At 31.6% G+C, this 15,876-nt stretch overlaps 1 protein-coding gene across 1 annotated transcript in view; it reads left to right on the top strand.

The window, feature by feature from the left end:
- The window catches only part of LOC119829868, a 79,693-nt gene that overhangs the window by 44,123 nt on the left and 19,694 nt on the right, over positions 1-15,876 (top strand). Inside the window, exon 2 of the mRNA XM_038352567.1 lies at positions 14,208-14,405. Within this exon, the coding sequence (XP_038208495.1) occupies positions 14,208-14,405 (198 nt within the window). The remainder of the gene's footprint in view (positions 1-14,207; positions 14,406-15,876) is intronic.

Raw genomic sequence — 15,876 nt, 5'->3', positions numbered from 1 at the left:
ATTCGAAATTCAAATGTAATATTTTTTTATAATTAAGTGTAACAGTATTTATGGCCAGACTAAGTATATTCAAAATATGGAGATAGATTCCATGTTTCATCGTAAATAAAGTTTCAACCATCTATATAACTTCATTAAAATTCTACATTGCTAATTAATTAATGTATGCGTTCAAAAATTCAAAATTCACGTGTTGTTTCCAATTAATGCCACTGCTATATTTCACTTTCGAATTTGTTGTGATTTGACTTATTTCTTATGTTTAAAGCATGTTTCAAGACTTGTTTTTGATTGAAATAATTAAGATGTCCGACATATAGCAAGAATATCCTCATTCCGTATTCTGCAAAACGTGGATATACCATAAATGTACAAATAGATATATTAAATACGCAAGCATATCTTTAATATATAAAATTCTCGTGTCACAGTTTTCGTTGCCATACTCCTCCGAAACGGCTGGACCGATTCCTCTGAAATTTGGTAAGCATATTGGGTAGGTCTGAGAATCGGCCAACATCTATTTTTTATCCCGATATTCCTACGGGATACGGACTTACGCGGGTGAAACCGCGGGGCGCAGCTAGTATATATGTATAAAGTAAATATTTTATGCATGTGGCTCCATGTACGTAGTTTTAATGCAGAGCGGGTTATTAAACTAAATTTAAATGGGAATTATAAAAATTGGTTCACCAAGTAAAAAGTTATGAGGTTACAAACACAAAGAAATTTACAGTCAAATTGATAACCACTTCCTCTTTTTGAAATCGGTTGATAATTAATCAGATGGATTACTTCTTTTGCTATGAGTAGGCAAGTAAGATTCTGTATAAATCATTTAATGTGTATTCACTTTATACAGCGTAGGTCAGCGTATGCCTAAATATCTTAACTTCCAAAATATGTGTGATTAACAATTATTTTTTTAATGTACTTAAAGTGGCCAGTATTTAAAAGCAGGTGTAATAAAAACACACAATCTTCAACACCTTTTTTCGGTTTAAATATTACGTAATATATATTATATAATTGAATATACCTAAAGCACAGAATACGCTCATCATGTAGATATAATCGTTTGTTTACCATTTGTCCAGCATTATACGGTAGGTGTCGAAAATGATAAGCAACTCTTAACTCTAGCACTCAAATAACAAGCTGCATAATGGAGAATGAACTTATTCATCGCTGTAGTCCCTTCGGCTATGCTCTTTTATGCACCGTGAATGTTACACAGACAAGGTGTTAAAAAATGTTATTTAAAGCATAAAATATAATTTGAGAGATAGTTTTAACTATTACCTATCTGTATGTTATCGATGTTTTCTTTTGTTTTTGGTATTCTGCTCTGAACGTTCAATATATAAGGTATGTTACATTCACTAAATTGTGCCTTTTCTTTGACGAATCCAAGTTTGACTTCAAATCACACATCTGCTATTATTTATATCATTAATTCTAGCCTACTAAAATGTTATTCCGTTGCGTCATTTTCTTAAATCTCATATGATATTTGACAAAAGATTTTAACGCTTCATTTCATTTCGTCCGTTGCTATATTCAGAGGAATTAAGGCCAAGTTGAGTTTTAATCGCCCACGAAAACTGTCTCGCTACATTATGATTTTGCTAGCAATATACATATTATAAAATATGAATCTTCATCCCGTGCAGAACGTTATATTGTATTTATATTTCTTAGAAAAAATAAACTGAAACAACGAAAAAGTCATTAAATTAAGGCAGTTTAAAAAGATTCCATATCTTTTAAATTTCATAGTTATAAGACAATTACATTATGAAATTTTTCACAGCTTGTTATTGAAACACATAATAAAAAAAGACAGACTGCATTAAACAAAACAGTGAGTTTTACCCACGAATGAATTTTCTCAAATTGTTTTAACATTTTAGTTTAAACTACATTCTGGTAAATTACACACGCCTGAATTTTCATATATTAAATTGTAAAGGTTGTTGTCCCCGCACCTCACTCTACCTGCTTCTTATCGGTCGTAAACGGTTGTTATCTGCTATTGTGAAATGTACGTATTAATAAAGACTACATAATTGAGTAACAACATTCTGATGTGTACGTGCCGTTTTTAATTTTATATCCAAAAGTGTCAGTGAAATCGTGGAGACATTTTAATGTAACGTGGCGTAACTATGATTTCGATAAAATTATAATATTGTGCTATGTGGTGAAATGTTTAAATGATGTGAAAGATTATGTGATTATATATGGATAGGTAGAACATATGTCAGATACCGAAGATGTAATTATTGGTAAAGGGTTCAGAAATGCGGTGAGTTGGTATTTTATAATGACATAGCTAGACAAGATTGATTATGTGTTTATGGTTGATTGACTTCTATAAGTGAATTGCACTTTCCTAAAAAAAATTCGATGCGAATAATACATTGAATAATAAATAATCGATTTAAGGTTACATTTTTATTTATCTATTCTATCCAACTAATTGTTCTTTGATGTCTTCATTTGATTTAACAATAATATGATATGAAGACATATTACTAATAAAAAACATTCTTAATTTATTCCCTTGATTAATCTCATAATTTTTCATTAGATTTCATTATGATTCTTGGTACCATTACAATGCAAATAGTTATATTATAGGAAACAATTCCAATGCAAGTTTGCGTGCGAATTTAAACGCCCAACAACATAAATGCCACTGCACGAATGATGCAAGTTCCTGTTGTATTTGATTAGGTGACAAATTAAAGTGCATTATTTTAACATTTGTTTCACTCACTTTCGCCAGCTACACGCTCGCCGAGCGATAATTTGTTGAGGTACGAGTGTATACATTAATATTAGTAATTATTTGTATACTTTAAACTTGATGGCAATGGTACGTTTTAAATATAAATAGAAAATACGAAAATAGAAAAATTACAATACTATCGAAAATAAATTACAATAAATCTACTCGATTGAATCGTGATAACACATCGTATGTATCGATGTAGCGTTTTTATATACATCACTTAAATATAACCGTAAAATATTAAAGCTATCTTATATAGATAAAATAGATCCAAAAATGCTACAAGTCATATTACATTTAAAATTTATTTATATATCACACAAGATACCAGTTTTCCTAAGTAAAAAAAATATACTATGTATGTGACCATAATTAAGATCCCATTCATATTCATTATGCAAGCGATTAATGGATCTAAAAGCTCTTTATACGATGTTGTTTTATTGCATTTACTTTAGTAATTATTAAAAAAAAATTTTTTCCTTAGCGTATAAACAGTAATTCGAAAACAGAAACGCAGCGAGAAGAAGTAACACTATATCAATAAATGAAGGCGTGTTATGACGCATTGTTGGTTGTGACTGGCGGCTGATCAAAACAATTGCTTATTGTTCGGAATACTTTGTTAGTTCGCAGTCTTGGAATAAGACAAGATGCATATCATGGTAGGGAACTAAGCGGCGGGAAATTTTCATTTGCTGTAATTTACGCTTATCTATTCAAAATAAGTAGTATTACTACAGCTGTTTTTCAAACATAAGTAATTCATCATAACTAAACTGTCCGCATTGTGATAAACCCAAAATTTTCATACTATTTTCACATGCATAGCGTGGTTTTCGTGGAAGATTTTAAGTACATGATTTGTTTCGTTTTAAAAGACGCGAGCTGAGGCGTAAAGCTCAATAAATTTACTAATTAATGTTGATTAAACTTCTATACAACCCTTTATTTCATAAATGTGTATTTATTTATAGCCTTTAGATATCCCCAGGTGTAAATTTAGATATATAAGTTCTCTTAAGGCAGGCTAAGCTCGATCATTGACTCTACATCGCCAATCGCTATCATTCACATACCAAAAAAATTTCAATAATGTTCACATTCTTTTATTTTGTTATTGCGTGCCTGGGAATGTTTTTACAATTTATTTTATAGTTCTATTATTGTTATTTCGGTCCAATAACTGTTAGTTTCTAATGCATCAACGCTCCCAAACTTTTATAAACACTATCTTACGTGATGGTGATCTGTAGGAATTTACTTATATTTTTCCCCATAAATATTAATGCTAATTACATACAAATTTACAAGGAGATTATAGAAGAAATTTCTTGGAATTATTCTTGGCATAATTGTGAAGAAATCTATGAGAATAGAAAATGAAGTACTTAATTGTATTTCCTCTTAAAAAATATCCAGCAACAAAAACCTATTATGGAAGCAATTTGCAATCGATGATTTCTTTATTTACATGAACATAATTCATTGGAAACGATAAATATGGGCCATTTAGTATTAAAATACTGTTTTTAATAAGAACATAATACATAACAACCACAGTAATAGTCTTTGCTTTGCTTTGTAGGCGCTACTTAACATTAAAAATGAATTTATGAATGTATTGACATTCCTTATGGTTCATCTAAATAAGTAGATACCTATAGATTACAAAACTATGTCATATGGTAGTGCATATGTAATAGAGAACATGCTGCCATTCCGGTTTCACTTATCTAATCTTTTGAAAACATTTCGTACCATAGTGAAACTCGAAACCAACTTCTTAATCATTGAAAATAACGAACTAAAACAGGCAATACTATAAGGATTTTAACAATTGGGGAATAATTGACCTTTTATTTTGTATATATTTCGTGATATTGGCACAAGCTATTTACTTTTGAATTCAGATTTATAATTATTAATATAATAAGCTCATACATCTTTTGTTATTTCCACGTCAATCGAACATAGTTCGTACTAATTAGACTCCATATTCGTTAGCGTGCTTAGTTAGAGCATCAAACTCAACAAAGCAACGAAATTAGTTTGGTTCGTAACTGTGCTATATTTGGCACCTTTGAAATATTTGAAACTCGCTGGCTACCCTCGCTCTCGTTCATTAAAAAAAAACCTTCAAACATGTATATAGAATAAAATAAATTGCCATCTATCTTCAACAAAAGGGTTCTACTAAATGAGACGCCTTTTTCTTTTTCTTGGAAAGGTAATGATTTTTATTTTGGTTCGAGATTTGTTACGACTCTTGGATTGTTTGCAAATTTATGTATGTATTTTATCACCTAGCTACAATTATTACATCGATATAGAATCACAATTTGTCCCATACATAAATATGATGAAATGCAGAAACACAAATATATAATATTTTCTAAAAACAATTCGAATTCATAAAATTTTTAATACATACAACAAATTCATATGTCACAACATTAGATCATATCTACGTATCCTGATCTACAAGAATAAATGACAGCGATATCAAATGACATTTCAACCGCCCAACGTAATATATTTAGAATACCCACAGTCTACACGGTGTGAAAGACTAGCACTTAGTTCGAAACAAATCGCACAACAATAGCATCACGTCCGACTCTCCGACTCCTTTCTTCAATTCAGCGTCATTCATACCGCACTAACTTTTCATTCTTTTATCCGCTATTGCGGTAAGAATTACTAAGAACGTCTGCTTAACTTGCGTTTGTTTTTTAAACGCTGAAGTATCTAGACTATTTAGTATAAATGTGATTTCTTGATATATTATTAGCACGTGAAAAGATTCAGTAATACTTATTTAAGTAATATATGTTTGCGCCTGTTTTAAACACTCATTCATACTATATTTTTGTTTCACGGACGTTTGTTTCGGGAAAAAACATCATCAAGAGAGTCACGGTAGCATTAAATCCAATACAAAGCCCTTTTACCTCGCATCAAAAAATCGTTCCGTATTCAGCATAAATTTTGCTAAACCAGTGGCTTCGCGTTTGGGCGAAGCGTTATATTGTACAATATTTCAAATGTTTTTTTTTTTTAGCAAATTAAATTCATATATAATGTTGACCTGATGGTAAGCGAACATCGTCGCCAAGAACATTCTCAGATTCCACGTCTTTGCGGGTGCGTTACTCGCTTTTAAGGGGAAAAGAATAAGGAAATGGTTGACAATTGGAAAGAAGGAATGGGCTGTTAAGAGTGAGGAAAAGGAACTCACCTCACCGTACGAAACACAGCAGCATGTCTCTTGTGGGAGAGTGGTACTTCCCTGATGCGTGCTAACCATTCTAACAATTCGTGCCGAAGCATGCTCGACTCTCGAATAAAAATTATTTAAAAAATTATTGATATTGCAATCGTATGTGCAGAACACTATTAGTATGTTATATGCTGCTCTAGAATTTATTATCTTTCTTAAGTCCATTTTTAGTTTGTAGAGGGGTGTGAGAAAATTTTACAGCTTAGAAAAAAATCAATTGCAGAGGTAAGATGTTGAGCGACAGGACGACGTCCCGTCTCATTCCCTTCTGTTTAAATTAAAAAAGGAAATACCAATTATTAATTTAAATTAATTTTTTTTTCTGAAACGATTAAGCAATATAGTCATTAGGAAAATATTAAAATAACATTGCTGATATCGAGACGATATAACGAATCGACACTTTTGTTTCAACTACTTGGTAAACATAAACCAAACACCACAAACACAGCTTTTCTATTAACATGGTTATTAATGAGAATATTCTATAGAGTCCGCATCATCATCAATCAAATTGTTCGACTTTCCTCGATTAATGAAACTTCCTTTTAACGTAACCCTTCCGTATGAAATGGTTTTGCAATCAAAATTGATTATACATGCTCCACGTGCGTACGCAGTCTCCATGAAAGTACAGATTTGACGGGGGTATAATTTTCTGTTAGTTGTGTAAAGTAAAACGAGATATTTTATAAGTGTTTGTCACGTTTTCTAAGAAAACAGCCATATATAGCGGCTGAATTTCATAAACATGTATACAAGGAATTACTCTTTTAACTTATTTTAGATATAAATTTTGAAGGTATTAAATGTTATTTACATCACACCTTCAAATCCAAATAAAGTACTAATATAGTAATACAGCTACTAGGTATAATGTTTGTTTTCGATGTTTTATTTCAGAAAAAAAAACAGTTTACGTTTACAAAATACATAATCGTCACCTGTTTTAAGGTCGAAGTAAGTACGCAGTTGTTTTGTTTGATTTAAGGAGCGCTTAAATTATTTTGACATAAAAGATGTAAATTCTATTTTTAAAATTCAGTAAAAGCCAGGCCAGGCCAATGCATAAAATAATGTCAATGATAAATTTAACTTGATACTTTCGAAACGACGGTCACAAATTCGTTCTAAATTGAGATCAAATACCGCTTCTGGCGCCGTTTATTGATTTACTATCCTTGGCACTCACACAAGAGACAGGACACATCAGGACAAGGTATGGCTTCCGAATGCTGCGCCTTTTATATCGATAAAGTTATATTGTGTAGTGTCTATATCGTATTTGTAGAAATGTCAACAAGACAGGGATACAGATTTATTGATGTGGCTACATAAAATATTGCTACCAAGAAGGAAAAGTAAATCGGTATCTAGTTTCTGTGTTTTATTTTTTGTAACCTCTATTGTCTTTATCATAACATTTAGTAAAGGTCCTTCATATCATTAATAATACTTATAATCAATCGTATGAAACTAAATAGATGATGCCCTGAGGTATACTATGCAAAACGCATTCTATTTATTATTAAATACAGTCACTAGACGTATCGCAGACGGCTGCATTCAAAATGGCGGGCGATCAATGGTTTCCATGGAAACGCGTCAGACTCTCTCAGCTGGTCTGAAACTGCTGAAACCAAAACAAACTTATATCAGCGTTCGGAAAGAGATAGCCAATCAAACGTGGTAGTGTCCTTAGGTGTAAATAAAGACGGAAGATCGTAAAGCGACTTCGAAGTGACACTTTTTACAAATGAAATTAATTAAAGCGCTCCAGGCTTGTTAAAAATTTGCCGTAACTTGTTGACCCTTTTAAATTCAAAAGACCCTTAGTTTAAAAATATACAATTACAAAAATCGGCGACGTTATACGGTTATAAAGAAAAGGTAAATCATTTTAATAAAACAACCTCTATATTTTTCACGACAGATTACATACTCATAGAAACCACTGTTATTTTAATTCCGATTTTGTTTAACATGTACGTACATGCAAAGCCCAATCTACGAAATATCTACAATATCAAGGCCTATCCCACACCAAATTATATTATCAAAAGATGCTGAATTTTATATTCTGTCCGTAGAAAAATCGTCGTGAAAGGAAAACGAAATTACAAGGAGAAAATTGATTTTCCAATAGGTAAGTACAATTGCGTTATCGTAATGAAATTACGATAAACTTTGAGAATTTGTAAAAATAATGAAGTTAAAGCTAGACACAGTCTATCTCGAACAACTAACTTCATCAAAGCAACCACAATTTATAAACTTAGCGCCATTTATTATCCTTAGAAGTTTGGTCGGTACACTTCAATATTTTAAACTTGGAAGGTTTTGCTTAGAAATAAAGGGAAAACAATTTTAAAGTGTGAGTTGTATGCATTCTAGTCTTTATGATATAATTTGAGATTTTCTACTTAGAACAAACCACTACAGGTTACATTTTTTAATAATAACGAATTTAGATGATACACTTTTACCCATACCATACTTTCCAGAATAAGCCTCGAAGCCTCACGCTTTATGCAGTAATGAAAATTTCTACTACCGTCCCCGCACTCGTTAGGCGTAAAGGTCTCCAAATGTGGCTATATCCCATCAAGTTCCAATCGCGTTTAAACGTTAAATCCATCAAAGCATGTATCGGGCAATGCCGTTTCCCAATTTGGTGTGGAGGAGAAGCGTACGCGTGCTATTTATAAAGCTTGGTCGCCGCCCCGCGCCGCTTTAGTGATAATTATAGACCAAGGAATATCGCGAATTGTACTCTCTATGCTATACTGAATAATTAAAGTTTGTTTGGAAGTTCACATTTCCATCATACAATGCCTGGAAAGCGTTTGTTAACGGACAGGTACACGCGCTTCCATAATGTTCTTAGATTTTTATAAGATTAGATAAATGACCGAGAGTTGTGCGAGTATTAATAGACAAAAACATTCAATTTATTATGCCTTTACTATAAGAGTATTCTAAACATAACTTTCATGAACATTGTAAAATTAATTAAAGCAAAGATTTTGATAAATTTTCATTTGATTTTGTTATCGCATTCTAACGTGATATAACCCTTAGAAGCCTGAGATATTCGGGTACAATCTGTGTTAATATAATAAATTAGTATAAATTATTTGACGCAGAATTTCTTAATACATATTCAAGGACACTTCAGTAGGGACGGTATAAATTTTGTGCTCAACAGCGTGAGCAAGCGCTCAGCACTTTACCGTAGATATTGCTAAGTTTCCAACTTAGGATAAGCCTAAATTAAAAACAACAAAGATTTCTTAACGACGAAGTGTCTCGACGAGATTACTTCGCGCTTCTTATCTTGAAAAATACAAGTTTCATTATCTCCGCAACTTAACCTATTTATAATCGTAAACTTGGGCAATGTTTGGAGCAAATTAGGTTACGGTGTTAGGTTTTATGTATAAACGCGATTTACGTATTTAAAAGTTAACGCCGTGGGTACATTTTTGTTTGAAATTTTCTGCTGTTTTCTATTTCAGATAATTATTTGACGGATGCATCGGATTAAGAATTCGGTTTTGTTTCTCATTTCATTACGTCACTAAGTTTTTGAAATTTACATGCGACGGTTGGTTTGGACATTGGTTTGTTTTTATAACATTTTTCAGTTGCAGGATATTAAACCAATTAAATTTATACTCATATTATCTAGGTTAATTTATTAGACCCAAAACTGAATATACAAAGGAAAATTATATATATAACGATGAGGAATCAAAAATATCTGAACACAAACTATTATGTATACTTAATACAATTTATGGAAAAACTTTATGATGGCCTACCGTGTCACTCACGTCGTATATTATGTTTTATATCCTTCCTCCATACATGGGTATCACTCACTTAATACTGGAAAAATTTTTCAAATCGTTCCAGTAGTTCCTGAGATTTGCCTCTAAAATAAAAAAAAACTCTACAGATTTATTTACCACATCACACATATATTATAAATGTAAAACTTTATTTGTTGGGTGTTTGTCTGTCAATCACACTAAAACTACTAAACGGATTTTGATGAAATTTGGTACACAGAGAGGTTATGAGATGACTTTCCCGATTAAATGTTCCTTTGCGACAAAATAGGAATCTTGATATCCGAGCGGAGCCACAACGAGTGTCTAGTGAATAATAAATATTACTTATACTAATGCCTAATGAGTAGGTTGGTAAACTTCATAATCTGTAAACCGCACAATATAATGCTGTTGTGGAACGACTATATCAAAATCTTTTTAAACACCAATACCATACTTATTTAATAATACATAATATATCTTAATATATATGAAAATTAATTATTATTAAACTAATGTTTCAAAACTGTAGTGATTTAAAAGTGATTTATCCTTTCAATAAATCCTTCGTCCCGCAAATTCTAAATGTAATCTCAGAAAATAAAAGGTGAAATGTCTACTATTAATCACTTTAAGCCTCGAAGTGTCCAAGTAACAAATTTGCATAGCAGTTTTGAAAGTCAGTGTAATTTCGGGTAAGTCTTAACGCCAAATAAATTATATCTATATTCGATATGTCTAAACTAAGCTATGAAAGATATTTAAAATTTTATCACCTTATGAACTAAATCCAATAACAATTTTTTATGCAATTCAAAATAAGAACATGAAAAAAATATAATAAATGTTTAATATCCTCATTAAAGTATATTATCTGGAGTTGTCCCAGGTAATAATAACACTAAGAGAGATTTAATGCTGTTCACGCCCATTACGTTTATTATCTTGGCTTTACATCCACTTATCGCCTTACTAAGTCTTCTCAGATTTTATATTTCCACCGAGTAATCCTACACAAAGAATTATAGGATAGATCGAAAAGTATTATATTATCTGTGGCTATGTAATGTTAATAGAACGGCTACGGAATAGCATTGGAAGTATTTGAATGAATTTATTTCCTTTAAAACGATTTCAATAGATGAACGATTTCGATTTATTTCAATGTAGTTACGAAATCATTGTATTTCTCAAATAGTTTGACTGTTAAACTCGTGTATTTTCCAATGAAACGATGAATTAAAAAATATGTATTCATGTGGTATATTAGGTTCATTGTTGGGTCAATCTGATAAATTTTCTAACATTGTAGTTTTCATACAACAATTTACTTTCCTATACTGTTTCTGTTTAGTTAGACATTTGTATAGATGAGTTCGTGATAACAGAGTCACGTGGAAATAATAACTTTTTATTATGTACCGAGCAATTGTCTTGCCTCTGCCAGCTAAACCAAATGGAAACGACACTATTTTTTAATTAAATAACACAATGATAGCAATAAACTGTTAATAATATTTCCATATTCTCAAACATGGTTTTTAATACAAAAGATTATTTTTACTCGCTGCTCCTAAGTGATTATCCCCTTAAAAGGTATCACTACAGTTAAATGTCTATTTACGGTTTTACTCTGTAGTCTATAAAACACGATCATTGTAATGAGTGCGATATATACACCTACTACGTCTACAGATCAATTTCAAAGTTCCAACTTCAGTGTTAGCTGAATACAAGGTACATTTAATAGCGGTATTAAATCGGTCTCAAAAGTCATGTGACCAAAAAGGATTCGACACGAATCTTTGAAAATAACAATTTTTAAACCCGCTAGAAAGAAGATAATTCTTTAATCATTAAAAATATAAACAGAAAAATTTATCCAAAACCCACAGTCAAGCGTAAGCTAGATAATACGTAAATTGGGTAACAAAAACAAATAAGCGTAATGAATCATGGTACCACCATTATAATAAAGATAAAGCCCTGCCGCGAAATTATGAAGCAGCCTTTTATTAATTACAATTAATTATAATTAAGTTCATAATTGAATAGAAAATTGAATTCCATCTTATGAATATGTGTATGGGGTGTTGTCGTTCGTAATTTTTAGGCCAAGGAGAGCGGAACGAATATAACGATGCGCCAATAATGTTGCTTGATAGACGCGGTCTAACGACCGACGGCGATAAAAAGGCAATATCAGTGGATTACGTAAATGGACACAGTAGCAATACACCCAACATGTGAAGCTATGAGGAAGAAAAGATGGAGACGTAGGATGTACTTAATATCCATGATGTAGAGAATCGTTAGTGTTACGTTCTTTAACATAATTTATAACTATTCACATTGTTCTATTTCAAACAATTGACGAATCTTAATAGGATTTCTGGTCGATGTTGAGATCGCACAGTATGGCCACAATATAATAGTGTACCTACAAGTATTGATAGATAAAGCCAAGATCCGTATTCTGATATCTATATAGCTCTTTCTTATTGGATAACTAGTGTTTTTCATGTATAACTTGATCGTATGTATCTATGTTGGGCTGAAATTCAAATTGAAGTAGGACTGTAATCCAAACATATCTTGATAACCTTTCTAAAGACTAAAGTGAGTGTGTGTATTGCGTGGGAGCCGTTTAGTAACACACCAATATAAATCGTTCGTTACCATGAGTTTTAGGAGCATAATGAAGTATGTACAATATAATATTGACAATTTGTGAAATGTTATTTGATAAAAAAGTAACATATATTCACGGCCAGCAAAGTCACCGATGTGGCTCTTCATTAAAAGTTTATATCTACCCGCATTAAAAGTTTAAATAATTAAAAAATACAGGTAGCGGTCGTTTGCTTACGGTACGCGGAGAAACATGAATTAGTTTATGTTTACATCATTTATGAATCTTTCTATGTTATGTAATAAATCTCAGTAAATAATAAAAAAAAAAAAGTTAATAAGTAAAACAGAAAAAATTATGATGAAAATGACATGATCAACTAAGTGAGAAATTCAATGCTATAAAACAAAAAAATTAAATGATCAACTAAGTTTAATCTTAGGATAAAATAAAACACTTAATGTGTGCATATAAAATAACTTTATATATAACATACAGTCGAGATATATCTCCAATAGAGTCAAATAGTCCATTTGTACAGAGGACGTTTCTATTAATGTTAGATTATGACCTTACCTAATTCATGAAACATGATTCTCTGAACAATTAACTGAGCTGCTCCCGATTCCCACTCGTCTGAATCCCACGCCTACACGTTTATTTATATCAGCTTTATTCAAAATACTCTCCGCAAAACATTGGTATTATTATACTTACGATTGTGATTCATAAATATACATTACAACCAGAATCTTCTGGTGCAGTTCAACGTTTTTTTGTGTTTTATCTACGCTAGGTGTTAATTATACGAAGCGTACTTAAATATTTCCGATTTTAAATAAATGTAAATTGAACAATTTTATGACTTGTAATAGTTATCGTAATTGATAAAAAATTAAAACGAACATTACTGTGGTACGTAAGAAAAGCTATAGAAAATTTGTCTGGAATTATACGGCAATAGTCGTCACATACATTTTCTCAATGAGATAAATCCTTAATAACGTTGTTATATCACCGCGTAGGTCAACAAAAGCTATTATTATAATATACTAGCTGCGCCCCGCGTAGGAATATCGGGATAAAAAATTGCCTATATGTTATTCCGGTTGTCCAGCTGTCTACGTACCAAATTTCATTGCAATCGGTTCAGTAGTTTTTGAGTGAAAGTGCAATAAACACACACACATCCTTACAAACTTTCGCATTTATATTATTAGTAGGATTGTCCGAATAACACAAATGACCTTTGAACTTTAGTTCATAAGGACGCTTAACGATTTGTTTTTTTTGTGAAGTTTACTTCAGTCAGCAAATCTACGTTTTATAGCTCCCCTATGTGGTGAGAATATAAAACAACTCAGTAGGTTCAAGTCACTAATTTAACTCAGAAAAAAACAATTAGTATAAATTAAGATATAAAAACAAAACATCTCGGTCTCGCAGAGAAGGCTGACTTACTTGTCAATAAAGAAAATCGACCGATGAAACCGATATATAAATCATCTGCCCCATACTACTCAAACGAGACATTGAACTTTAAATTTATAAATTTTAATAGGCATTTTATTATCAAGAATATCCATGTACCTTCATGATTTACACACTCATTCGTCATAACGAATACGATATATTCACAAATTCATTTCTTTACAGAACTACTCAGCGTCAACACCATCAAAGCCATCATCAGCGCCGCCCCACACGACCCTCCAGCGGTCGGTCCGCGCGGCTGGACCGTCCCGGGTCATACCACGCTTCTATTTCCCCAAGGGACGGCCTCCGCCAGCCCATCAGCAGGACCATGCGCTGCATAAGGTCCAATCCGCCTTCGCTACATTTCCAAATAGTCAGGTGAGAATTCATAGTAGGTTAATTAAGCGCTGAATTTTCGAATGCATTTTAAACTGGACAAAAGTTTCGATTAGTCTTAAACTTTAAAACGGTTGCTTGATTCAACCATTAATAAAATATGGATGGTGAACCGGTGTTATATTCTGAATTTTTAACCTATTTTTTCATCTAAATTAAAATGAAATATTTGATCTCGTGTACATGCGCTAAAAAGAAGTCATTTTGATACATTTATAACTTATTATTACGAATCTCTATAGAATATCCTGACACAGGCTACTAGAGTAGTATTATAGTATCTGTGCTCAGACTAAATAAATAATCAAATGTAGTCAATATTCACGGCATAAAATACGCGTTTAACATATTTTTAATCACTGTTCGACATGACATGATGTATTATATGTACGACATGATATAACTATAAATAAATACAAACAGACAATAAATGTCGCGCTAATCTATATATATAATTTTTCTCTAATCGTGACAATGTCTAGGGGCCTGAAAACTAGCGCCGTGTGAGCATTACTGCAGCAGGATTAAATTGAGTTGGCGTCCCTTTTTCAAGGACTCCCTACCGAGGAAGTCTTTTTCTTTTTTTTCTCATTATTTTTATTTTTGTTTTGTCCTTGAAATAAATGTATTTTCGTATTAATATATATATATTTCGAATTCGTTCACAGTTATAAATACCTGATCCAGGAATACTTTAGGTTATTAAACGACTTATACTGCAAAAATTATTGCGTAGACTTGCTAAATGATCCGTTTCTGAACATGGTTAAACCTCCTATAACTAAGTTACACACATTAACTACAACGTTACATAAAAATATATAGATTTACGGAGTGAACAGTCATTGTATACGTAACATTGTTAATTCTCTGATTGACAGATAAAGAGTTACATAATACCATTTGAATATAACAAATCATTTAAATGAGGCACGCCCGTGTAATATGTTTTGTATTGTATAGGTAACAATATTCGCTTGAAGGCCAGGATTTTTTCAAATAAGGTGATAGCAGCTTTTTAATCCAATATACAATAGAAAATGTTGTAACTTTCAACTCGTGGGCGCTTTGACCATGAGAGAAAACAAAAAACATGTGCCAAAATTAACTATTAATTATATCAATTTATAAATAGATATTCAATAGTAACGATTTTTATAGAAAGCATACTAAAATAAAATAAAAAAAAGTAAAAACAATTGTCATCGTATTTCAAAAAATATTTTAAAAATGTACATGTTAGTATATGTTATTCATCGTTAAAGATACTGTTTTGTAGACCTCTTATGCTATTGCTTGTAAGGAAATGTAAAATTAAACTTTTTTTAAACTTAGTGCTCTATTACTTATGCAATCATGCTTCGTAATAATCATGGATAGCATTAGAATTTACTATCACCTTCAATTACATAACTTAATTGGATTTGGCTGTAGATCTATTGATATGTTGCTC

Source organism: Zerene cesonia, chromosome 11, assembly GCF_012273895.1.
Source record: "Zerene cesonia ecotype Mississippi chromosome 11, Zerene_cesonia_1.1, whole genome shotgun sequence".
NCBI lineage: Eukaryota > Metazoa > Arthropoda > Insecta > Lepidoptera > Pieridae > Zerene > Zerene cesonia.
Note: the sequence above shows the minus strand (reverse complement) of the source record. Positions and strands in the feature narration are given on the sequence as shown.